We start from the raw sequence: 26800 nt of genomic DNA on the forward strand, positions 1-26800 counted from the left end.
AAGCTATTCTAGCTCCAAGAGACCATATACTACTAGTGGTTATACTAATACTATTAATATGACTTATACATTTTACTATTAATAGTAATAATTGCCACTTGGTAGGCATCTATTATATGCTATATACAGTGCTAGGCATTTTACTTAATACCTCCCAGTTAAGCCTCATACCAACCCTCTGTAGATATTATCCGCATTGATGTGGATTAAAGACCAAGCTGTTCTCTATTTTTTCGTATGTATTATCTCAACCCTTCCAGTAGATTACAAATTCATTCTTAAGAGAGAAGTCAGTGGTATACTTTGTATTATTCCTTATAGTTCCTGCAAATGTGAAAGGGTGGAACAGATTCAGCTTAAAAATTGTCTGCTCAGTCCTGCTTCCCTTCCAGACCTCATCAGAGTTATCTGAAAGACCCCAAAGCCCTGTAAATGGTTACCACAATGGGAAAGCACAAGCTGGGTACTTTCTCAGCTCTCTGTCATCTTAGTGTCTGTGTAACCTTGGGGAAGGTTAAAATCTCTGAGCTTCAACATTCTCAGCTGTAGGATAGGATAATAGTAGTGCTCCCTCTAATAGGATTGTTATAAAGATTAAGTTAGTTAACACATGCAAAGCATTTAAAACATTACTAGCCCCAGTTCTTTCTCCTTTAATAATGAGTATTTAATTGCATATACATTTAAATTACTTTAAGGGGCTGTTGCTTTATTGGAATTCAAGAAGGCACTAATTAACTTCTTTTTGGTGTCATTATTTTGAGATTTCTACAATCTTATCTGATACATCAGTTGGGAATCTTTAATTAAAAATCCAGAGGAAAATAAAAAGTAACTCATATAATAACACTTGCATGTGTTTCACCCTTGGATTACTTGAAGGAAGCCCAAGGAACATTAAAGGTTGTAAATTTTTTTTTTTTTTTTTTAATTTATTTATGGCTGTGTTGGGTCTTCGTTTCTGTGCGAGGGCTTTCTCCAGTTGTGGCAAGCGGGTGCCACTCTTCATCGCGGTGCGCGGGCCTCTCACTATCGCGGCCTCTCTTATTGCGGAGCACAGGCTCCAGATGCGCAAGCTCAGTAATTGTGGCTCACGGGCCCAGTTGCTCCGCAGCATGTGGGATCCTCCCAGACCAGGGCTCGAATCCGTGTCCCCTGCATTGGCAGGCAGATTCTCAACCACTGCGCCACCAGGGAAGCCCCAAAGGTTGTAAATTTTTAGCTCTGTAGTCACAAAGATTTCTCTATCATCTTCAGAATTATGTTTTTAAGGTGGAGTAAGAATTGAGTTTTCCATCATATTTTCCAAGTATTCATAATATTGTGTGTATGTGTTTGGGTGTTAAAAAGGGAACTTTCTTTATAATCTCTTTAAATAAGCTTAAAAATAGTGAATCATAGGTTTTTGGCCTGCCATGGGCTTGCCGGCTTAGAATGCAAGAGGTATTCAAATCTTGCTGATATAATGGATTTTTTTTAAAGTTTTAATTACACATTTGAAGTCCTGATTATACCCTATGGATTTATTTGTTTATGAAAAGTCAAACTATGTATTACAATATTGCAGAATACTTTCTACTACATCAGATTAGTTTCACCATTCATTCCACAAATATGATTTGTAAAATTCTGCAATACCTAGAAAACCTTGATACTACATTATAAAAAGGTACTTAACTAGATGAGAAAGATAGATGTTTGTCTTCTTCTTCTGATATTGATGTTAAATAAAAGACGGAATGTTTTTGTTTAAAACCAATTCCTCATTCCCCCACCCCTGCCCCCACCCCAAACACAAGAAGTGAATGTCAGTGTGAACAAAGGCTTCCTTTAAATCTGTTATTCAGTTCAAGTGTGTGTCAGGAAAAAAAAGTGTGTATAAAATCTAACAACAAAAAAGGTAACTGTAAATAGAAAAGTAAAACATGTAGAGGAGACAAATATTCTGTGCATATAGCTCTAAAATCCCATTGGGGAATACTTGTCAGAAAGAGAGACTACATACTCATTAATTTAAACATAAATTCCCAAAAGCAATATTCCAACATGTTAATTTGCCATGATAGATTTACCCATTGAAATCAGTCCACCAGTCTTGACCAGAAAGTAGGATCTTAATTTTACCATCTAACAGTTCAATTGAAATGAAATAAAGATTTTAACACAAATATCTGAGTAACATAGACTTTCCCAGATTGTAACGGAGCATCTATTCAACATTGTCAGTTCACAGGTAATGAAACTCCTTGTAAATGTTATCTCCTCACACAGTAGCAGGGTCTTACATGGAAAAGGGCTCTGTTCACTTTCTATTTAAAGCACAGGAAGAGATTATAGAATTGGTTAAGGAAAACAGCTTATTTTTTGGAAATCAGTTAAAAAATCTAAAGTTATGAGTATAAAGTAATAAAAGAAAAATAGCTGGCTGGGTTTCCCCCCTTCTCTACAGTGATATGGTAGAAATACAAGGAAAATGCATAAAGTCCTAAAGGAAATCTGGTACCTTCACTTGCTACAGGGCTCAGTTTAGAGTAAGGAAAAAAAATATTTTTGGCTGTAGCTTTAGTAAACAATGAATGATGAAAAATATTGCAGAAATATCTTCAAGAGATCTGACAACTCTGAGCACAGACCTTATCACATTGATATTGTCTATATTCCTCCACGAAGCTTGGCAAATGAATAACTGAGCCCAATTTTGGCGGAAGGAGAGAAGGAAGTACTAGTTCCAGCATTGAACCAAGATTATGAAAAAAACCCAACCAACAAAAAACAGTTATTTCTTCTCCTGAATAATAAAGACATCATGTTTGCATATAGAACAGCTTTTGCGTTATTGCTCTACGTATAAGAATATATTAAGGAACTCATAACAGACTGCACATTACAAACTTAAGGTTCTTTGGTGAAGAATGAAAGAAAACAGTATTTGAGCTTTAAAGAAAATGATCTCATCCACTTTGCTTTTATCTATTGATCTGTTGAATCCTCTCACAGAGCAGGGAGAGGTACTGTGTGAGTTTCACCATGGCAACGATAGCCACGCCCCCAGCCATCATACACGTTGGCCAAAAGAGTGAATGGAACAGCACGTTGGAACTGTAGAGTTTGGTTAGGATGACACTCTTCTGGTTTCCTTCCGGGTCAGAATAGCAGGAGAAGTGTTGGTACTTTCTGAAGTTTTCCATGACAACATTCACCAGGGACATGGATTCTTCAAAATTTTTTCCACACTTAGGTATATAGGAGCACTGTGGAAAATGAGATAAACTGTCACCAGAAGATACTCTGTGTGTGTGTGTGTATGTGTGTGTGTGTGTGTGTGGTACTAGGAGGAGTATTGAGACCAACTTAATGATCTGTGAAATAACCATGATGGTTTTTCTTTTCATATTCAAACTAGTGCCTCTAGAAACCCTAAGAACTCACACACTGATTAAAACAATGTTTTTAGGTATCCAACCAAGATGTACTTTGATAGCTCACTCATATAGGTTAAATATTGATTAAAATTAGGTGACTCCAAAAAACAATTGGATAACTCCAGTGGATTCCTTTTCTCACAGCTAAGCATGGTGAGTGTTCATTATTCTCCATTGAACATACTTTTCCGTGGAATCAGAGTGTCAACCTTTCTGTCTTGTATCTGTCCACAGCTGTTTATGTAATATCAAAAGCTGCCAGTTATCTCAGGGAACTCTTATCTTTTCAGCTTGGCTTCATTTTTTTCAGCCAAATCACCTTGGTCACCTTGCTACTAGTCAAGAAGACAGCTATACCCCTGGTGAGCTGCTAAAAAAGAATCTCAGAAAGTGTAGGGATATTGAATAAAGAGCTGTGATAAATGGTTCATGCCCAGTTAGTGTTGACAAGGTAACTTTTTCCATAAAGCAAGGAAACATAAAGCAGAATCAATTCAGTTTACTCTTAAACCAGCACTCATCTGAGAATTTACAATAACTTTTCTTTGATTTTTTCACCTGCTATCTTTCTTGCTATATCTCTTCTATATGCCTCTCCTTTTTTTTCCTACACACTTACATCCTCTGATTTCTTTCTTTGTATCTCTCTTTTCCTTCCCTGCCCTGCCCTGCCCGCCAGCCCTCACCTCTCTATGATATTTTCCCCTCTATTCCCTCTTCCTGTTCTCCTTTCTCCTTCTCTTCTCCCTCCCTCTTCTCTGGATAGAGATGGAATTAAAGAACTTTGTAGTTTTTCTTTTTATTACTTATTGGATATGTTTTTGCATATATTTTCCTAATTTATAGAGCAGTCTTTGAGGAGATGAAATCTCTGTGAACCTCTTCCTTGGTCTGTATATGAACAGTGACAAAACTGATATAACAATGCATTTAACTTTTTAAAAAGTTAGGAAGAAAGTGATTTAAATCACTTCTCTGGGAGATGTGTGGGCCCTTGGTTAAGTCTTTGCCCTCTTTATGGTAAGGTGCCTCCCAATAGGAAAAAAATTCCTATCCTTTGTTATACACATTATCAAATGGTTAATTGATTTACCTGAGTTAAAATGGTTTGTGACAAGATCACCGCTAATCTCGTGTTTTAATGTGAATTAGAAAACTATGCCCCCTCATCAAAACAGTATTATTCTCTGTTGAAAAATTGTCATAATACACTGATTTTATGAAAAAACCCCCACATATTTTACTGCTATTACCAGTTTATAAGTTGTGATTTAAATATTGACATCTATGAGTTTTACAATGTCACTGGTACCCCTAGGATTGTACAGTACACAACTCACGCAACTGTATGTAGAGATACAGATGAGGTGGGCTGTTGGTGAACTTTGAGCTATACTGATGGGAGCTTAGGGGTAGGTCCCTGGAATTCCAGAACCAATTTAGATTTGTATATTTCACAGGAAGAAAATATAAAAGAAATGGAATGAGTTTTGCTAATGGAGTATGTTTGAATGACTCTTTCCCCTGACTTTATTAGTGGGTATACTGGCACTTGCTTTTTTTCAGTGTGCTGTAATCACTGGATTATTTGTTTATAAACAGCAGGAAGATCCTTCAATTAGTTAAGAATGGAGGATGAGCATGCTGACATTTATCATAAACAAGGCTTAATATTCTCATACAAGGGCTGGTTGACACCCTCATATTTAATCAGCTAAGAATAAATGTGAGTACACTCATAAATGTGGTTAGTGCCGAGAGCTGGTACTAGCACAACATTAAGGGTCTGAAAGTATCTCCAAGAAAGCAGAATTTCTCAGTGAGTTATAACTTAGTATGAAAATTGGTCTATGACTGCCATGATACATTTTCTACTGGTTGGATGCTGGATTGAAAGAGTTTAAAGCAGTAAGGGGATACCTTTATATTTTTCCTTCTTCAGCACTGCTCAGATCATGTCTATAATTTTTTTTAATGCTTTGATTCAAAAAACATTAAAAAAATTTAAAGAAGTCATTTGTGGTTGTATTAAAAAAGAGCCAATTTAGCGTATGAATGCATCAGGGTTCTTTATATTTTGGTGCCAAGAAAGTTTATAGTAGTAGTTTTAGTGGCTAACAGTACTGTTATTGAAATGGTCTCAATAAAAATGGAATTCCATTAAAAATGGAGTTTTTTCTTTTCTTATGCTCTTGTGAATTGATTTGGCTTTTAAATTTTTTTTGGAGAAACATTTATCAGCCAGTGACAATAATTTTGTCACTATATAAGATTCTTCCAAGTACAATGCGATATACATTACTTTTGAGACCATCTAGCAAGGTTGTAATAAGGGAGCTGCTTTATTAAAGCTTCTAGTCATCAGGGTCTCAAATGCACACGTTTGGACTGGCCAGATGAGGTGTGTGCCATACATGATCGGGTGTGGGTCCTCAGGGCCAGGCACTTAGAAATGCAACTCCACGTTACTGGTAGAGAAAAGATTTCTCTGCCCTTGTGTTTTTAGCTTTTTCTAACCTTGCCACCCACAACCTTTCAACACACATAAACTGGCTCCCACTAGACTATTATTATCCTTGAAAATTCTATCATAATATGTCAATCATTCATTTACTTTTATTATTGATGGGTCCTTCTTTTGTGCTAATGAATATATAAGGTAATATCACAAGCCCCTGACATGTCTTCAAGAGGTCTGGTTACTGTGTTTCTATAAGCAAGTTACTTGGCTTCTCAGAATCAACTTTTTTATATAGTAGGGTTAATAGAGCCTTCCTGGCAGGGTGTGTGAAGATTAAATTATGAATATGCATAAAGCATCAATAAATTTTCTTTAGCATATTTTTTATTGGAATATCACATTTGTCCATACGATCTAAAGTCTTTAAACAAGTGCCACATACTAAACTGCTAAAACTTTAAGGAGGGTAAAATTACTAGTTATGTGGTTTTCACAGGAAGAGTCCTATTTGATGGCTCTTGTCACATGTTCCTTGTTTTTGTGTCCAAAGAGATTTGACATTATGCTGAATCCTACATTAGGATTCTAAGTTTTTGTTTCAAACTATAGCCATGTGTATGTTTCTGAGGCTGGTATGAATTTGGGGTAAAGATTTAGTGATCTTATGATTTTATCACATGTTTGGAGAGTGCATTTCAACAAATGAAAACTTTAGTAAGTGATCAACACTTAGTTGGAAAAATGAAATGTAGATTGAAAAGGTAAAAATCCTTGTGTTTTTAGATCATTCTTTTCTTGGTAGGAGGTATGGGCTAGGAAAGATTTAACTTTTAGACTGCATGATATTTAACAAAAGGAACATATGAATAATAATTTTATATACACAAGACACTTAAATGCCACTCAAAATTTGTTTATATATATTTATATTACCATGGCTATAGGTCCTTCTTTCTTTTGTGCCTAACATATGGATATAGAAACCTAGCAAAACTCTGAGGCAGCCATTCAGGGGAAGATTTAGACCCTCATCTCTCTTCTCTTTCTTTTTTTAATTTTAATTTTTTATTTTTAATTAATTTTAATTAATTAATTAATTTTTGGCTGCACTGGGTCTTCGTTGCTGCAAGTGGGCTTCCTCTAGTTGCAAAGAGCGGGGGCTACTCTTCATTGTGGTGCGCAGGCTTCTCACTGCGGTGGCTTCTCTTGTTGAGGAGCATGGGCTCTAGGCACGCGGGCTTCAGTAGCTGTGGCTCGCGGGCTCCAGAGCACAGGCTCAGCAGTTGTGGCGCACGGGCTTAGTTGCTCCGCGGCATGTGGGATCTTCCCAGACCAGGGTTCAAACCCGTGTCCCCTGCATTGGCAGGCGGACTCCCAACCACTGTGCCACCAGGGAAGCCCTCACATCTCTCTTCTTAATCCTGAATTTTGTTAATAAACCTTTGTGCTTTCCCAACTCCCTTAAATTCTCTTTAGTATTGAAAATACAGAGATGGCCCCACAATGTGACCCTTCGTCTCCCCAGCTGAGAAAACCTGCATCCTGTCACCTTCTCCTGACTGTCCTTTCCCTTACCACAAAGATCTAGCAATTGCATCTTCTCTCCAGTTCTTTGGAAAGCAACTGAAAGTTTTCTTAGCCTCTCTTCCAGAATCTTTCACATCAATAGAGTTATTTTTATTCTCGTGATGGACAGACGTTTTGAGAAAGTACCTGTTGGGCTTTTGCTTAACCATGCTTCACTAGGCATGTGTGAAGCAAAAAGTGACAGGCCTTCACCCTAAAAATAAAAGCTGTGGGGAGGAGTGGGGGCAGTAGGAGGGGTATATTTGGCTGGATAACCTCACTGGTCAGCCTCCTTTTCCTTATGATGGTAGGAAGGGAACTATTAATTCTCAGGATCACCTCAGGGGAAGGGTTTGTTCTTCATTTGTTCTTTTATTAAAAGGGCAGTGTCTTATTTCAGAGAGGGGTTAAGTTTGGTGAAATCTAATCAATATGTTTTGAGTGTCTCTAAAGTACCAAGTTGAATGCTGGGTATAGGCATGAAAAACATAAACAATTTAAAACAGATCATTAGAGAGAAACAGGACAAGGGTGGTGGGAGTGATGAAATGGGACCAGCAGTGAGGCTGGAAAGGCTCTTAGTAAAGGCTCTACACTTCACAGAGGTGGGCCACAAATTTGTCAGAACTCTGTGGTATCCAGGGCATCCTAGTCCACAATGCCTACGAGATAAAAACAAAAGCACTGCTCATTGAAGCATAAATATCTTGGTTCCAAAGTCAGATGGGACTTCTTCAGTGTCCGCAAACAATGAGTATTGTGTACATGTTTATTAAGCATGTATGACGTGCCAGGCTTTGTGTTCTGTGCTGGAGAAGGAGATATAATCCCTACATTCAAAGGATGTAGAGATCCCCAGCTGGCAGTCTTGGAGTACTCTAAACTTTTGAGTTCTTTGAACATTAGTGATGGACAGAGGAGGTGAGAGAGTAAACTGGGATGGTATTTTCATTCTTGTTTGAGACTTCCTGCTCCTTACCATCACTTTTAAAAAAGCGAATCCCACAAAATTTAGACTATTTTAGTTTGCACTTCTAATATCTGCTTGATTTTGGCAAGTGGGACTGTTTGAAATGTTTGGTAGAGGAGACGAAAACAGTATTCACACTCTGCTATGTACCATAGTTTCCTGCAGTATCGAGACACAGATTCCTCCAGAGAGGTTTTCCTTTTCTGTGTTTCCCAGAGCTTTCACATTTATTGTGGCATTACTGCTTGATGTGGAGTAGAGGAGAAGCTTGAAAGACCTAGGAAATCCACTAATGAAATAGAAGCCATGTGGAGCTACAGGATTAGTCAATACCCACAATAGCTTAAGCCATGGAGCCCTCAGGTCCACGATGTATCCAGTTAGCCCTTGAGTAAGTTAGATATCTAATTTGACCTTGCCCTTCACCATGATCCTCTTTCTCAGCAATGGAAAGGAGTAGGTTCATTTTCCATGCTTTTCTTCTTTTTTTAAAATTTTTATTTATTTATTCATTTATGGCTGTGTTGGGTCTTCGTTTCTGTGTGAGGGCTTTCTCTAGTTGTGGCAAGTGGGGGCCACTCTTCATCGCGGTGCGCAGGCCTCTCATTATCGCGGCCTCTCATTGCGGAGCACAGGCTCCAGACGCGCAGGCTCAGTAATTGTGGCTCACGGGCCTAGTTGCTCTGTGGCATGTGGGATCTTCCCAGACCAGGGCTCGAACCCGTGTCCCCTGCATTGGCAGGCAGATTCTCAACCACTGCGCCACCAGGGAAGCCCCCATGCTTTTCTTCTTGATGCTCAGTGCAAGCTGTTTTGGGACACATTCTTCCCTTCATTTCTGCACAAAGATGCCCTTAACTGTGCCATAATTGAGTTTTGGTGAGCAGTGACTAAACTTTGTCAATCACAGAAGCATTTCTGAATCTATGGTCCATAGGCAGTTTCAGGAAATTTCTAATTTAAATATCCCTAAATTTAAGGTGCTGATTATGGGGATGTCATATGTCAAATTTCTGGGCATGTTTTTTCCCATCTTTTCAGGGTGCACTTCTATCTAATATCCATTCTGTGTAAACTGGTGTTGAATATACAACCTTGACTGTTCCTATGGATCACTGATAGTTCATGGCCTTTTACTTGATCCTAATCACCTCTTGGAGTATGATGAAATGGCATGGATTCTCACCTATTCACTAAAATATACCATCAGAAGGAAAATATTTCTTAGAATTTAGAGTTTTTTAAAGTTCTTATCTTTACTCTCTCAAGAGGATACGCTAATGTTTTGCTTTTTAAGAGAGAGCATGTTTAGGTAAAGAGACTTAGATTTTAATTCAGACCTAATTAGTGAATGTGTGACTTTGGGAAAATTATTTCATTTTCTGAGCTTAGCTTCATTATTGTGAAGTGGAGATAACAGTGGTACCTAATATGTGAGATTGATGCTGTAATTAAACAAATGAGTTCATGTAAAATATTTAGTATTATACAGTGCCTGGCACATTTTAAGCTCTTGATAAAATTTGGCTGTTACTACTTTAGGAGTAGGGTTTTAGTCAGGATTAAATGAGATGATTTTTATAAAGTTCTTGGTATAGTGCTGGGCATATAGTATATAGTAGATACTTAATAAATGTGGGCCCCTCTTTCTTTCCCATTTAGATTCTCAACTTCACTTTATTTTCTTCCCTTTTATCCTTACCCTACCAAATGCTGTGCAAAGGAACTCAGTGTTTACAAGCTTTGATTAAAATTATAGAATCTCCCAGCATTCAAGCTAAAAGCTAAATAAAATCTGGAGCAGTGGTTTTGCCACTGTCTGGAGACATTTTTAGTTGTCACACTTGGAGGGAAGATGATGCTAGTCATCTAGTGGGTAAAGGCCAGGGATGCTGCTAAAGATCCTACAGTGTACAGAACAAGTCTCCACCCTACCCTCACAGACAACAAAGGAATATTCCACCCCAAATGTTAATAGCCTCGAGGCTGAGAAATTCTAGTCCAGATATGTATACTCTCTGGATGTGCAGAGCTCAGAAGGCTTCAGAATGGTGACAAAATGAGGGGTGATGCTGAGTCTGGAGTTATAAATAATTGGTTAATTTATAGAATTTACCCTCCATCCAAAATAGCTGTCTTCCTCATGACAGCGATATATAAAATACCACATATATGGTAGTATACTACATACCAAAAATGGATATACTTTCTGGTTTTGCACAAAGATTCATTTTTAATGCTCTCTTAAATCAGATGGGCATGTTTTGGGGATCCCTGGTGGGTAAACAAGGTTTTAAACTCTCAAAGGAGATCAGCATTGAGAAATTTAACAACCATAGTGAATTAATACTCAGCCACAGTTTATGATTCCTGTGACAGCCTTGTAGCCAGAAGAGGCAGGGGCCCTTGAGCCTGCTTGCAGCTCCTAGAGACTGTTAGTCAGCCAGTTGCTCCGCAAGAGCATGCCAGCTTATCAGCTGAAGCAGCTTCAGTTGTAATATGGACAAGAGGTTGGTCACTGAGTTTAAAAGCCAAAGAAAAATAATATATGAGAGAGTGTGAAAATTTAAAAATAAAATCCTTTTGGATATCTTTCTACAAAGAAGCAGACAGCTTGACTGATATACCTTTGCCTCCTGTTGTCCCAAATCAAACATTGTCAGTAGTGCCTTATGTATCTCAGTAAAACCATGCCCATTCATTGGTAACTATGGGGAAGACTACTATTTTTGGTGAGCTTGGGGAATAGTAACAAGAAGGAGAGGTCAAGATAGAGAATATTTTAATTTTTCTCCCCAGGAATATCCTGTATATTTCTCATGCTACATTAAGATCATGGTTTAGTGACCTTTTGACATGGCGATAACTGTATTTTCCACGTATTACTTCTGATTAAAGGCAGAGGACAGCTAACCAGCGAGTGAAGAACTACTGGGCCAGGAAGGTGATCCTGCTGTTTAGTGTTTTCTTTCCCCTGGAAGTGTCTGTTGATTCTAGAAGGGGGCTGAGATCCTAGAAGGTTGGATGGAATTTTTGACAGCCTTGCAGAGCTAGGGGCAGGAATTATCATTAACAACCTATCAAGTGGGGGCCCTGATGACCCCCTATTTCCTTTGGGCTGGGACTGTTAAGGGCTGCATCCTAGGAGTAATGGTCAACCTGAAGAAGATAGGTCCTCAAAGGGACTTAAGTTCAAACTTGAATATCTCAATTTATGTAGTCAGAATAAGGTGATCATGAATGGCACCTAGGGGCCTTGCAGAAGCAAATGGAAATAATTTTTGGAAAAGATGACATCATGACATCAACCTAGGCTTAAAATTGTTTTTATAAATAATTTTGCAGATATGATGTTTGACAACTAATAAAAAATAACCAGACATTACAATGCAACATGAAAACAATTAAGAAAAAAAAAAATAGAACAGGCACATAGGGGCTTCAGATATTGTAGTCATCAAAATAAACTTTAAAATAACTACAATTTTACTTTTATGTTGAAGAATTTAAAAGAGAAGAATTAGAATACTGCAGAAAACTAGAAATTATAAATAAGATCCAAATGGATATTCTAGAAATGAAAAATACAATAAGAGAAATTAAGAACTCAATGGATGGGTTTAACAGATTTGTCAGAGCTGAGGAAAGAACTGTGAATCAGAAGGTAGGTCAATACCTAGAATGAAGCACAGAGAGACAAAAGGAGGGAAAATATTGAATACAAAAGAGACGGGAAGACACACAGGGGATACAATGAGATACCTAACATATAGTTCGTAGGAGTTCAAAAAGGAGATGAGGGAAAGAATGAGAGCAGAGATAATATTTGATGAGATAATGACTGAGAACCTTCTAAAACTGACAAAGAACATCAAGGAAGAGGGAGAGAGGCCCTGGCAACACTAAGCAGGCTAAATAGAAATAAATGTTTACTTTGGCATATAGTAGTTCAACTGTAGAAAACCAAAGAAAATAATCTTTAAAGTAGACCAAAATTACCTTCAAAGAAGTAGCAATTAGACTGAGAGCTGATTTCCAAATAGTAGCAATGCTCACCAGAAGAAAATGGAATGCTTTCAATGTACAGAAATAAAACAACAGCCAACTTAGAATTATATACTCAGTGAATATATACTTTGAGAATGAAAATGAAAATATTTTCAGACAAATGAATGCTTAGAGATTTCTTTAGAGCAGATATTGCACTGAATAATTAAAGAGTGTTCTTCAGGAAGTAGGAAAAAGTGAACCTGGACCAAGGATAAAGGAAGGAATGAAGAATAAGAAAATGGAAAATGATGTGGACACATCTAAATAGATAGCTACTATATACAAAAACAATAATAATATCTTCATGGGCTTAAAGTATATATCGAATAAAAATGATGATAATATATAACTTGAGAAGAGAATAAATGGAGTTAAAATGTTTTAATATCCTTGATTAGTCAAGATTGCAAGTTGTAATCACTAGTTAAACACTAAAAGAATAGTGACAGAACACATAACTTCCAAGAAAATAGAGGGGAAAATGGGATCATAAAAATAATCCAGTGAAGAAAGGGTGGTATTTTCATACATGGACTTGGACAGATGATTGTCCATGTGAATAAAAAAGAAATCTAGAAACTTGACTCTTGCATAAAAATCAATTCCAGGCAGATTGTACTCTAAATGTGAAAGGAGAAACAATAACATTTCTAGAAGATAATTTGGGAGAATGACTTCATGATCTCAGGGTAGGTGAAGACTTTTTAAACAGACAGCAGGGCAACCAAACGTTTGAAAAAAAGAAAGAAAAGAAAACGAAAGAAAGGAAGAAGAAGAGAAAGAAAGGAAAAAGAAAAAAAGAGAAAAGAGAAAAATATTGACAAGGTTTGGTTGCACTGGAATTAGAGACTTCTTTCATTCAAATACATCATTAAGAGAGTGAAAAGGCCACCTTTCATTTCAGGAGAAGGTATTTGCAACACAACAATTGAGGAAGGTTCATATCTAGATTTAAAGAATTCCTACAATGAATACTAAGAAGAAACCATCCAATAGAATCAATTCAATAGAAAACAAGGGACTTCAACAGACATTATAAAAAAAAAGGATATTCAAAATGCCAATAAATAAATGAAAATGTACTTAATAACATTAGTCACCAGAACTGCAAGGTTCTGATTTCCTGCAGTGCAGGGTATGTTTTATTTCTTTGCTTTCATGGTGGTTATGTGGGGGAATCTCTATAACAAGTGCTTGAGCTGTACTTTTTCATTTCTTGCATGTTTTACAGTTAAAAACAAGGTAAATAAACCAAACAATGACCTAGTATCATACTGACAGCAGACAGAATACTGGTCCTAAAATTTTAACTGAGATTTTCCATGGTAGGTTCACTCCCAATTTATAGCTTACATACTGCATTCATAGGGTTTATAGCTTACATACTGCATTCATTCATACTGCATTCATAATGTAGTGATAAAATGTCAAAACGAGAAAATGGAAATATGTCCCACTTTTTGATGCCTATTCAATTTTGGCCAATTTCCAATTCCTTGGAGATTTGAGAGTTTTACAGACATTCATCATTACAGGTCAGTTTTGATTTAAAAACTTGACTTCAGGGATCTTGAAAAACGTATACTTTGTGGGAGAACTAAGCTATGTATATTTGTAGAATAGGATTAGGACTGGTATTGTTTGTGGGTACCACAAACAAAAGGAAATCAGAGCAGACATCGTGTCCTCAGAGATATTTGCAAGAATTCTTTTAAGTTACTGTAACCAAAATGTAAGGTGGGTTTACTTACTTTTTGTTAATATATCACAAAACGAATCCTATGTTCTAGTGTCAAGCTTTGCAGCTACTGCATTTTTTTCAATACATATAATCTGTATCATTTAAGTGCTGATAATTGTAATGAAAAGTTTTTACAAGAAAGGCTAGAGTTGTGAGAATTGCATCCTGGTGACGAGAGCCAATTGTCCTGTTGGAGAATGGTATCAGGTTGTCTTGGCATATGAAAGTACTCTGGCCATCTAAATTGCTACCATAAATCCAAAACACAATGTATTTAACTTAAAATTGATAATGGCAGGTTGGTTCTACTGACACTTTACTAGTCATCCCAGACCTTTTAAATGCAAATTTTATGTGCAGCTTTAATACAATACATATTGAGCATCCACCATGTGGACTTGAATATGTTAGTGCTGGAAAATTCAGCCTCTATGAACATAACACATGTGAAGAAATATGCACAGGCACACATACTGTGACCATGGGTAGAAGGTCTCACCTGTGCTCTGCTCAGCACTCTCCATACTCTGTTCTAATCCTCACAGTGAATGACCTTGCAAGATGGTCATTGTTATGAAATTTCTAGAGAAAAGGATACTGAGGCTCAGAGAGCTTAAGTTACATCTCCAAGACCACGGAACGAAGTGACAGTGACCGTGGAAAAGCAAAATATAGTTTTACCCCGTGGTTCCCAGGTATATGACAAATATCTTGTTTTCTTGGCTTGTACAACTCTGACTAAACTGCACATTTGCTTTGAAAGACTAAGTCTATTTGTGTTATCAATAAGGATATAATGTTTACCCTTCTAAATGAAAGTAAAGGCTAAATCTTCACTATTCCAAAATGGGGAATGATTTGACCACCACTTGCACAGAAAATAAAGAGAGTCAAGTAGTGTAGTGAGTTCTGTGACTGGATGAGGAAGGGCCTGCTTCCTAGTGGCATTTTCCTTTGAAGTGCTGGCGCAGGGGAACTTGAGAGAGAGAGATGGAACGGTGAGGAGCTGTGTGGGGGTGAACGAGATGCAGTGTGCGTCCAGCTCCTACCTTCTGATTGATTTTCATTGTCTCTTCCGTGTGGTAGAGAAGGAGCTTCTCTCCAGAAGAAGTCAGGTTAACGTACACCTGGAGACAGGGGTACTGAGAGAGTTTCCAGCAGTCCGGACCACAGCTGAAGGAGCAGTTAAATGTTTCCGTGATGGATGCATTCAGCAAGGTGCACTGAGCCTCCTCGGTCCACACACTACACAGAGAGGAGGAGAATAAGCACAAATGCCAAGGGCAAAGAAGGTGTAATCAGAGGTGAACATTTGTCAGCTCCTTGACCTGAAGAATCTTCCAGATCTATAATACAACCTATTTGTTAATGTGTATGTTTTTAAATAGAGCAGCTTTAGGCTAACTATAATATAAACACAGACAAACTTTGCCTGGCATCTGAGAACTTTGTCAATGATTTCCATCAGATATAGTATCATCTTTTCCAATGCTTGATTTAAGTTAGATATTTTTCCTTATCAAATTCACTGGTAAGCATAAGGCAGCATCTTTTTACATCACAACCTGTACTCACCCTGCATTTCTGCATTTTAAGCTGCTTCCTGCCATGCCTTGGTCCTTACCTCGCAATGTCTGCCCAGTTTGTAGGCAGAGGAGGGGTAAGGGAGAAGGGGAGGAGAGATGGTGAAAGGGTGGAGGGGCTTGAGGTCCAATGTGACAGATGAAAAGACAGTGATATATTTCTTTAAGGTCTTTCTAATAAGGGAGAAAAGATAACCCCACCTTTTGATTATACCAAGAGCAATCACTTATTGCATCCCCCTTCACCCTAACTGGTGCTTTACATACATTGTCTTCTTTGTTTTCCCAATAACCCTATAGGTTAGGTACTAATTCCTTTTAAAGCTGAGTGAATTGACAGAGAAATCAAATACATGCAAGGACACACAGCTAGTAAGTGATGGAAATTGTAATTCCATCCAATCCTCTATTTCTCTACTGCCTGGGCTCATTCCATGGTGCTGCCCTTCTTCCCCACAAACAGTGGAAAAGAGGCTGTTGTTATATGCAGATTAATGGGTTCTTATCAGTGCCCTGGGACCTCTCAATTAGAAAGATTAAACAAACAAACAAACCAACCTTCCAGCTGCCCATTGGTCAGCTTTTCATTCTAAAACGTTTATAATTTTATGATCAAGGGTAATATTTGTGATTAGGAAGTAACACACCCAGAATCAATGTTTTGCTTCTGGATATAAGCTGATTACCAGAGTGATCAGAAGACAGTTTCTTTGCAGATTAATAGCCCTTCTTTTTGCTGGACATGTGTTGACAGGGCCCCCTTTCCATGTCCAGTTTCATACTAGAGCCAGGATACTAGCACTGACCCCCTCTGGTGTGGCAATTTGTACTTTCCTGGGACATGAGTGGTCAGATTTTGCTTATACAAGGAGGAAAAAAGTCTTAGATGGTTCTAAGCAGATGTGAGGATCTGAAAGCGGTTTTGGAGTCAGTGAACTCTTGAGGCCTGAGGCATCAGAGCTTTCACTGAGAAGGAGCACAGCTGAAGGCATCACAGAAACAGAGCAGAGCAGCCACAAATGGGAAAGTTGATGCCTTAATTTTAGCAGATTACTGTGTTTCAGCTAGATTTTCCTTCTAAAATGAAAGTATTAATTTAGGTGGGGAAATGAATGCCACAAAATGGTTTGATTCTCTTTTGGACTGAAACCTCAATTTTTCATTTGAAAGGGCCTCGTTTCTTTAAGCTGAAGCACTCTGAGACCTTCCCCATTAGTTATAGCAATGCTGGGCTTTCCTGTGCTCAAAGTGTCCAATTTATGGACAACAGTTAGCTAGAGATACTGTGGAGGTTTATCATGTGGCTTACTCAGGGGGAACGCGCTTGACAACTCAGTATTCAATTGCCTCTCTATCTATTCAGTAAACCTAGGGCAAATATTTAAATAAGAAGGGTTCAAAATCTTTAATTTAAAAAGCTAGTGCATAGTAGTGTTTTTCAACCTATTAGAATCACCTGGGGAACTTTAAAAGATACTGGTGAATGGGTCCCACTCCAGACCTACTAAATCTGACCCTGTGGCATGACTGTGGTGGGGCCTGGGTGTCAGTATTCTTAAAAGTTTCTCAGGAAGTTGAAATGTGTGGTTGAGAACCACTAATGTGTGGGGTGATGGAAGAGCGGGGTGTGGTGGAAAGGAATGCAGGTGGAGAATGGACAGAGGTGTGAAGAGGCAAGAATAGGGATGCTGGAATTAACAGGATGTGGTTTTGAATCTTGGCTCTGCCGAGCACTAAAGCTGTATGACACTGGGCAAATTATATCTATCTTGAGCCTCAGTTTTGCCATTTTTATGAGTATATTCATACTTATAGAATAGTTGTGGAAATTAAAAAAGTAGTGTATGGCAAGCCCCTGGCACATAGTAAGCAGTTTATACATAGAACTATTTTTATCATTATTGTTAGATAACATTATTGACAAATAGTATGTGCCAGGCACTGCTCAAAGTTCTTTTTAGGAAAGAAGGTAAGGAAGAGGACCTCAAGATTGATAAGCTGTGTGGGAGGAGGGAGAAGGGAGACAAAAGACAGTCCCAAGCACCCAATGGCTTTACCTCTGCATGTATGAGCGCAGGAGTGTGATTCCCAGCAGAAAGTACATCATGATGGAGCACACCATCATGGCCAGTCCCAGGAGAATGGCCCGGTCCTCTCCTGCTTTCAGTGCTGTGACAGTTTTCCTTTTGTCCAGGAGGTCATGGTCCCTGATTTTTTGGTAAATGTTTCTGAGGTTGAACATAATACAGTTTTACTTGAAGTCCACGGTTAATCAACACACCCCTAAAGAGTAAGTCGCTGCTCAGGCCTTCCTAAGGCAGAGAGGCCGAGAGGGGTCCTCCAAACCCGCCTGAGTGCAATTGGATCCCAGCATGTGACTATTGCCTTCCAACACACACGTGCACACGCATGCACACACCCCAACCCTGAGCAGAGACAAGTCTCCCTTCTTTCCTTGGGGCCCATATCTAGCTGTCAATACTTTTGCCTTTTCTCTAAGTCTGAAGAAAGAAAGCAATCCCCTCAGCCCTTAAAATAATGCTTTGGGTTTGTTTTCCTTTGCCAACCCCCAGCTGATCATCATTGATCTTTCTGTACTCTCTGAATACCTAATGGAGCATTAATTCAAATAAATGGCAACATATATCAGGAATCTATCAACTTAATATCTTATTTCCCCTCGGTAGTGATAGAATTTATCCTGGTTAACATTTTTCTCAGGCTTAGGGTTGCTTAGGGCTCTGTTGACTTGAGATTTATAAGAAATGTAGAGGTGTCCAGTGGTGACCCAGACTTCTTTTCCTGTACTGTAAACATTTGAGTGAGTTTACAAAAATGTCAGTCAAATCAAGGCCAGACTCCATAAGTTTGGATAGTTTTATTAGTATTTTTAAAAATTTTTGAGCAGCAACCTACGGTAAGAAAAAAACAGATTGGAGTCAAACTGTCTCCTAGTTCAAAACCTGATTTCATGGCTTACCAGCTGTGTGATCTCTACAACTTCCTCAGCCTTTCTAATGCTCAGTTCCTTGCAAAGTGGAAATAATGTGTAACTACATTGTTACGGTTAAATGAGATGACACATAAGTAGATTATCCAGGAGAATGACTGACATGAAGTATTTAATAAATGTTCCCATTTTAAAATGGTGTGGGGAATGCACCTATGGTCAGCTAATCTATGACAAAGGAAGCAAGGATATACAATGGAGAAAAGACAGTCTCTTCAATAAGTGGTGCTGGGAAAACTGGACAGCTACATGTAAAAGAATGAAATTAGATCACTCCCTAACACCATACACAAAAATAAACTCAGAATGGATTAGAGACCTAAATGTAAGACCGGACACCATAAAACTCTTAGAGGAAAACACAGGAAGAACACTCTTTGACATAAATCACAGCAAGATCTTTTTTGATCCACCTCCTAGAATAATGGAAATAAAAACAAAAATAAACAAATGAGACCTAGTGAAACTTCAAAGCTTTTGCACAGCAAAGGAAACCATAAACAAGATGAAAAGACAACCCTCAGAATGGGAGAAAATATTTGCAAACGAATCAACGGACAAAGGATTAATCTCCAAAATATATAAACAGCTCATGCAGCTCAATATTAAAAAAAACAACCCAATCCAAAATGGGCAGAAGACCTAAATAGACATTTCTCCAAAGAAGACATACAGATGGCCAAGAAGCACATGAAAACCTGCTCAACATCACTAATTATTAGAGAAATGCAAATCAAAACTACAATGAGGTATCACCTCACACCAGTTAGAATGGGCATCATCAGAAAATCTACAAACAACAAATGCTGGAGAGGGTGTGGAGAAAAGGGAATCCTCTTACACTGTTGGTGGGAATGTAAATTGATACAGCCACTATGGAGAACAGTATGGAGGTTCCTTAAAAAACTAAAAATAGAAGTACCATATGATCCAGCAATCCCACTACTGGGCATATACCCAGAGAAAACCATAATTCAAAAAGACACATGCACCCCAGTGTTCATTGCAGCACTGTTTACAATAGCCAGGTCATGGAAGCAACCTAAATGTCCATCGACAGATGAATGGATAAAGAAGATGTGGTGCATATATACAATGGAATACTACTCAGCCATAAAAAGGAACGAAATTGAGTCATTTGTTGAGATGTGGATGGATCTAGAGACTGTCATACAGAGTGAAGTAAGTCAGAAAGAGAAAAACAAATATCGTATATTAACTCATGTATGTGGAACCTAGAAAAATGGTACAGATGAACTGGTTTGCAAGGCAGAAATTGAGACACAGATGTAGAGAACAAACGTATGGACACCAAGCGGGGAAAGTGGCAGGGTGGTGGTGGTGGTGTGATGAATTGGGCGATTGGGATTGACATGTACACACTGATGTGTATAAAGTTGACGACTAATAAGAACCTGTTGTATAAAAAAATAAATAAAATAAAATTCAAAAAAATAAAAATAAAAATGGTGTGGGGAGCTACAGCTTTATGACATGGGCATCAGAACTTCCCCAAATTGCTGTTCTTCTCCGAAGAATTTCTAAAGGACAGAATGTCAAGGCAGTGAATAGTGTAGAAAGCTTATGAGTGGAGGGTTGGATTTGAAATAAGGTCTGGCAGAGAAGGCAGAAAAGAAGTGAGAAATTTCTGGGGGTGCTGGCTGGTTGGAGAGATATGTGAGAAATATGGAAAGGAAGGCAATGCTCAAGGATTCTGGAAACACAGGCAAGCAAGAAGCCACGGAGAAGGGAGCTTTGGATTGCACGGCTGTGGGAGTGGGGAAGTTGCTGGCTTTTAGGGCTTGGGGACAGAGAGGAGGACACATAGAATGCTGAAAATGGAGAAAGAAGCTCTTATGCTATTTTTATTTTAAGCTTCAGACAAAAAGCCAACATACATGAGACAGACTTCAGATTTTCTTTTTAAATTTTCATCACTAGTCACTCTCGTTGGTTGAAAAAGAACTAGAATCCAGTGTGGAACTTTGCAGAGGAGGAAAGAGGTGCCTGTTATTTGTATAATTGTGTGTATATTCAGGGCTTCTATTCAGCTTCATGCTCCAGGATGGCCTTACTGGTGTTTATGGCTGGCATACATTCTGGGGCGCTGGTTCATTCTGGACTGGTTGTTAGATATTTTGATTCCCTATAGAAGTGTGAGAACATGTATGTACTTAGTATATTTCCAAAAGGTTTTAAGGAAGACTATATGTTAATCTGGTTATTAGAGTATAAAATTAATGGATTAGTTTGTTATCACTATTACTATTATTTAAAAGTTCTCTTCATGAGGTAGTTTATATAAATCTTACTCTTTCCTTGAGGAGTGGGCCCTTTATAGTAGGAGAATCATAGCTAAATAGAGGCCTTTGTTCCTCATCTTTTCATGACCGTGTCCTTCCTGCCTCTTTCCCACCAGCACTCACTCATGGCCACTCATTCTCCTCATGGCCAGAAGCTCTGAGAGCCCATCTTTTTTATTACTCTCCAGCTCCCAAGCCCAGTGCCTCTGGACTAGCTAGCTGGCTGGCCAGCTTGCAGGCTTTTGACTTCCTCAGGCTAACCACCACCCATCCTCTAAGTTTCCCCATTCTTTTGTGAGATTTTCTTTGGAAAATGTAGGATTTATATCAAAGCTCTTAAACTTGATCCTCTATGAACCTGAATGAAAAAAAAAAAAAAATCAGTGCCCATTCAGTTAAAGCCAGACTTCTGAAGCAAGAAGAGACAGGCTGAGTCTGAGTGGCTTCAAAGGCCTGCTGTAAAATAATCATCTTTTGTTACTTTCCTGTTGTTATTTATCAAAATGTATTTAATTCTAATGGCTGCATTAAGATGTGGATTTCCTGCAGGTGGAAGCCAGCAAGGAGGGAGCAATAGTCTCAGGTCCAGAGTAGTAGGCTGTCACACTGCATCACTTACATCAGTCTATACCCATAAAAGAGATGCAGTGTAATCAGTCAGTTATGTTACTAGAACAAGAAGAGTACAAAAATGATTCAAATGGGTAATTTAAAAACAAATCACAATTTGGAAATGGTTAACAAATGTTCTTCACGTTCTCTGGGATGTGTAGAGAAGAGGGAAAATGATTGGTTTCCACGCAGGCTAAACACATCTGGGAAATCAGGATATTACTCAGCAAAATGAAAGTGGATGAGTGAGGTGGGACATACTCATGAAATTCATCAATAAGTGATAATTGAATTAATGGATAAGTTAAGGAATGAATGAATAATTTGGAGGAATAAAGATTCAGTTAAAGTCTACAAACTTATTTTGAATGCTGGTAACCTCTAGTTATTGTATGTGGCCCCTACCCAACAGGAAGACCAACATGAAAACAAAATATCAATGTAGGGTAGTAAATTCAATGATGGAGCCATTCACAGCATGAGTATAGAAGAGGAGTAATTTTCCCAGCCTGAGGGAGCAGGACAGGGAGCAAGGATTAAGGTTAGGGAAGGCATCCTGGAGGAGAAATGCCTTAAACAGAATCTTCAAGATTGAATCCAAGTTAACCAAATGAGACAGGGAATCAAGGGCATTTCAGACAGAAAGAATCACATGAACAAAGGATGGAGATTTGCAACTACATGCTGACTGTCAGAAACTACACAAATTTTATTATTACTCGGATGAGTGTGGGACAGGGGAAATGGGGCAGATGAGTTTGGAGAGGTAGTAGGTTATAAAGAGTTTTTGTAAGTCATTTAAGGAACTTGGCCTTTATCCCGTAGTTAATGGGAAGGTGGCAGAGGGTGACATGATCAGAACTGAGTTTCAGAATGATCACTCTGGCTTCAGGGTGGAGATTAGATTAACGATGGAACCAGACTTAAATCAGAAAGAAGAATTAGGGGATTGTTACTATAGTGTTGGCAAAGGATGATGAGGGCTGGATCTAGGATCGAGGTAGGATAGATGGAGAGTAAAGGATGTATGGAGAAATATTTAGGAGATAAAACTTCAGGATTTGGTGACTCATAGAATATAGGGGATGATGAGGAAGTGAGAAAAAGGATATAGTTTAGATTTATGCCCAAGAACTTAACTTGGACGACTGGGGAAATAGTAGAAGGTGTTAAAGCAGGGGTCCTTATTTTGCTATTCTTCAAGGTTCCAAAGAGGGTGTTTTTGCTGCCCTGGCTAAGAAGGGAGAGGCTGATTGTTCATTTATAGATTCTCTCCCCCACAAACGTAGTGTCCTGAGCTCAGGTGATGATTGACTAATCTGATTGGTGAGATAGGCCAGAGATAGGCCTGACAGTCAGAGGCCCTGTCTACGTTTTGGGTGAGACTGAAGATCACTGTTTATGAGTGGCACAATTTTTTTCTCATCCTTTTGGACTTACCTTTGTTCAGGCCTGGTGTGCCTTGGCCTCGCTATCTCTATGTAGTAAGCCCCAGGTGGCGAAGGGAGTGTCCATAGCCTGAGACTAAGTGGATTAGTGAGATGCCCCTCCCATGCCAAGTTGTCTTCAAAGCCGGGGGAATGAGCATGATGCTATATTTTGGGCCTCAGGCCTAAACATCATCCTTCAAACTAGGAAGCCTTGTACTTTGGGGGTTACTCTGCCACTACTAACAGAGTGGACAGTTCATCTCTTTTTGGCTCTTTGTGTCTATTCTCTGTGGAATCTTCTTAAAAGGTGTAGGGGGAGAAATAAGGGAATGAAGGCTGGAATAGTTCATTGAAGTAGAGCTCTCAGGAGGAATAATGACTCTGGGGCATGACTACAAAATAAGTTTCGAATATGGGGGATATTCAACCGTAGGTATAGAGCAGGAATTTGGATTTATAAGTCTGAAGCAGATCTAGCCTTGGTGTATACTGGCGAAGCAGTATGTTTAAGCTCTGTTGGAGCAGCTGTGGCTTCATGGTTCATGGTGAACCATGAATCAATATGGTGGATACAAATCAGCATTTATACATGTTGGCAATAACAAATAGTACGTGTGTGCAGTCTTTTCTACATATACAGGGAGCATTCTGCCCAAATCCTTTTGAAGAATGTGAGTTATTAATAAAACTACAAGGCAAATTGAAGTATAACAAAATATTTTGTATAAAAAATTTTAATTGTCCTATAAAGCTTTATATTTACCTCAAGCCATAGTCAACACAATACAATTTTATTTCAAACTCCATATTTGGATAGTTTCTTAAAGTTTGATAGTAGTCCTATCGTTCATAAGCAAATTATTTATGAGGCTGTACATATACAAACATGGATATAAAGAGTAAAATGTGCAAGAAAAAAATTTTTCCTTGGGCTTCACTCATTTAAATTCAGATTCCCTTGGTATTTAGCCTGCAGGAAGAAAACTATTCATGTTAAGGCAGGGTAAATGTCATTTATTAATTCATTTGTTTATTCATTTGTCAACATTTTAAAGTCTTCATAAGATGAAACATACTGTGCCAAGTTCTGGGGAGTACAAAGTGAATAAGACATGCATGTCCTGAGGGAGCTGGGTGAGATACCAATCATTACAGTGTATTGTAAGGAGACTTATTGTAATGAGTACAGAAAGGAAGCAAGTCAATATGCTGGGGGCTGATTTGCCAAAGGTTCAGTTACTGAATGGCTAATGCACCATGATTAGCCAATTTGCCAATTTATTGAAGAATCACTTTGCCAGATGAATAATTTGCCCACTTAATCACAGATTTAACAAAGACTTATTTTAAGGAGCATTGTTTTAAGTATAGTAAATTGATATGAATGTATTGTCTTATGACTATTTTAAGATGATATTTTAAAAATACATTCAATTATATTCTTCATATGAATATGTTCTTTTTAGCAGTATTTTAAGATCTGTTTGTTTTTTTTTTTTAAAACTAAGTAAGTTTCTGAGGGAGGTTTAGTCTCTTTATAAATATATTCTTATGAATATATTCATAGATATATATTTTTTGAATATGTGTATGAATATATTCTTCTAATAGATATAGTAAAAATGTAGCATTTCATATGGGAGCCTTTCCATTTATAATGATTTTTTTCAAGTCCTTTTTTGTTTTAAATTATTTATTTATTTATTTATTTATTTATTTATTTATTGGCTGTGTTGGGTCTTCGTTTTTGTGCGAGGGCTTTCTCCAGTTGCGGCAAGCGGGGGCCACTCTTCATTGCGGTGCGCGGGCCTCACTATCGTGGCCTTTCGTTGCGGAGCACAGGCTCCAGACGCGCAGGCTCAGTAATTGTGGCTCACGGGCCCAGTTGCTCCGCGGCATGTGGGATCTTCCCAGACCAGGGCTCGAACCCGTGTCCCCTCCATTAGCAGGCAGATTCTCAACCACTGCGCCACCAGGGAAGCCCTCAAGTTCTTTTTAGAGTTATTTGCTGTTTTGCTAACATTTTAGCATCACTGAGATTCTTGTGCAAATTTCATGACTTTGATAGATTTGGCAACTTTATCAATTAACCAAAATTTGTTTCTTTTAACTGTTCATAAGATTATGGTAATTGATTTTGGGTGGGAATTTTTAACAGCTTTTTGAAGTTTCTGCTAAGTTTTATTTGAACAGTTTTATTTTGTCCTTATAACAAAATGTTGAATTTGTCTTTGCTCTTGTCCTGTTATTGGAACAGGAGGGATCTGGACAACATTGGTGGGGCCCTCTGCTGGGGGAAAGTTGAAGAGCAGAACCAGCACAATGCAGCCTGGCCTGCTGATCCTAGAGAGGGGGAAACCCAGGGGCAGAGAGGAGAGGAAACAAAGAATGGAGAGAGCAGCAGGGCATGGCTGGGTTGGGAAGGGGAGGAAGACCTGAGAACAGGGGACCCTGAAGACAGAGGGTGTCTGGAGCACAGGGAGGGAAAGACAGAGGGGCAGAGAGATAGAGGGACAATGGCTGCAGAGACTGAGAGGCAGAGGAGGAGAGTCTCAAGGCCCCACATCTGGGTCCCCTGCAGTCTTTTTGGTTCCTACTAACCCATAGAACTATGAGGGTGACAATGATTATACAAAGTGTTTGGTAAGTAACTAAATTTGATAAATTCACCAAAAAGATCAACTGGCAAATGGATTAGTGTTTGGCAATTTGGCTTCAGGCAAATTGGCTATCACTGTATTGGACATTCCTTGAACTGGGCATTCAGTAGATTGGTGATGGATAACTTGACTCAGGACTTGATTTATGAACATGAATGTTTTAATTCATGTTTAATTAAACCAAGGTGGCCATAACAGTTTAAGTGGTGATGGTTAAAGGATTCAGTAATAGACTGAGTTAAATCTCTAATGAGCAAACAGTTGATAAGGGGAATAGGGTAGCTGAGAGTGGTTGGATTCCAGGATCCAGTGAGTGGGGGATGGCAGGTAATGAGCTGGTTAGATAGGCAGGGGTCAGAGATAAAGGGTGCTGTATTGTCTTCTGAGGAGCCACTAAAAGAATTTAAGCAAGAAAGTGATATAATTAGCTTTGTACTTTAGAAAGATCACTCACGTTAGTGTGGTTGGCTGTTTGGAATGGTTTGTACCTGGAGGCTAAGAGACTGATGCTGAAACTCTCCCAGCATTTCAGGTGTTAAAGAGGGGTTGAAAAAAAAGCAGTGGTAGAGGAGATGAAAATTTAGATATGGGCATCATTTGTGTCCAGAAGTAACTATGAACACTGTGGGTTTTAATGAGACTCCCTAGGTAGTCAGAGAAACAAAACTCAGCGAGGGTACTAGAACTTGGAAAGGGCAAGAAGACAGATCTGCAAAGGGTCCCAAAGCAGTCAGAGAGGTGAGGGGCACTGGCAGGTGCAGGAAAGAGGAGGGAAGGTGTGAATAAAGAATTATGTATACTTGCCATAACTTGGGGAGGCCCTTCAGAAACCTAACCATAGGAACCATAATACTTAACATACTAAATATTTATATTTATGCCTCTCTGGCCCAGTGAATATTGAGTGGCTCAGGAGTTAGAGCCAGACCGCATTCATCTTTGTAGGTCCAGTCTCTTGCATTTATTAGGCTCACAAAGTATGTTCCTTTATG

The 26800-nt window shown here is 38.6% G+C and overlaps 1 protein-coding gene across 1 annotated transcript in view; it reads right to left on the reverse strand.

Moving 5' to 3' along the window:
• Positions 1-2963: 2963 nt before the first annotated feature.
• The window catches only part of KCNMB2 (potassium calcium-activated channel subfamily M regulatory beta subunit 2), a 30194-nt gene continuing 6357 nt past the window's right edge, over positions 2964-26800 (reverse strand). The window contains exons 2-4 of the mRNA XM_082394250.1: positions 17851-18021; positions 15260-15455; positions 2964-3251 (exon numbers count right to left, since the gene is read on the reverse strand). Coding sequence (XP_082250376.1) covers positions 2967-3251; positions 15260-15455; positions 17851-18021 — 652 coding nt within the window. The 3' untranslated portion in view covers positions 2964-2966. The remainder of the gene's footprint in view (positions 3252-15259; positions 15456-17850; positions 18022-26800) is intronic.

Source organism: Balaenoptera borealis, assembly GCF_965194805.1.
Source record: "Balaenoptera borealis genome assembly, chromosome: 5".
In the NCBI taxonomy this organism is placed as follows: domain Eukaryota; kingdom Metazoa; phylum Chordata; class Mammalia; order Artiodactyla; family Balaenopteridae; genus Balaenoptera; species Balaenoptera borealis.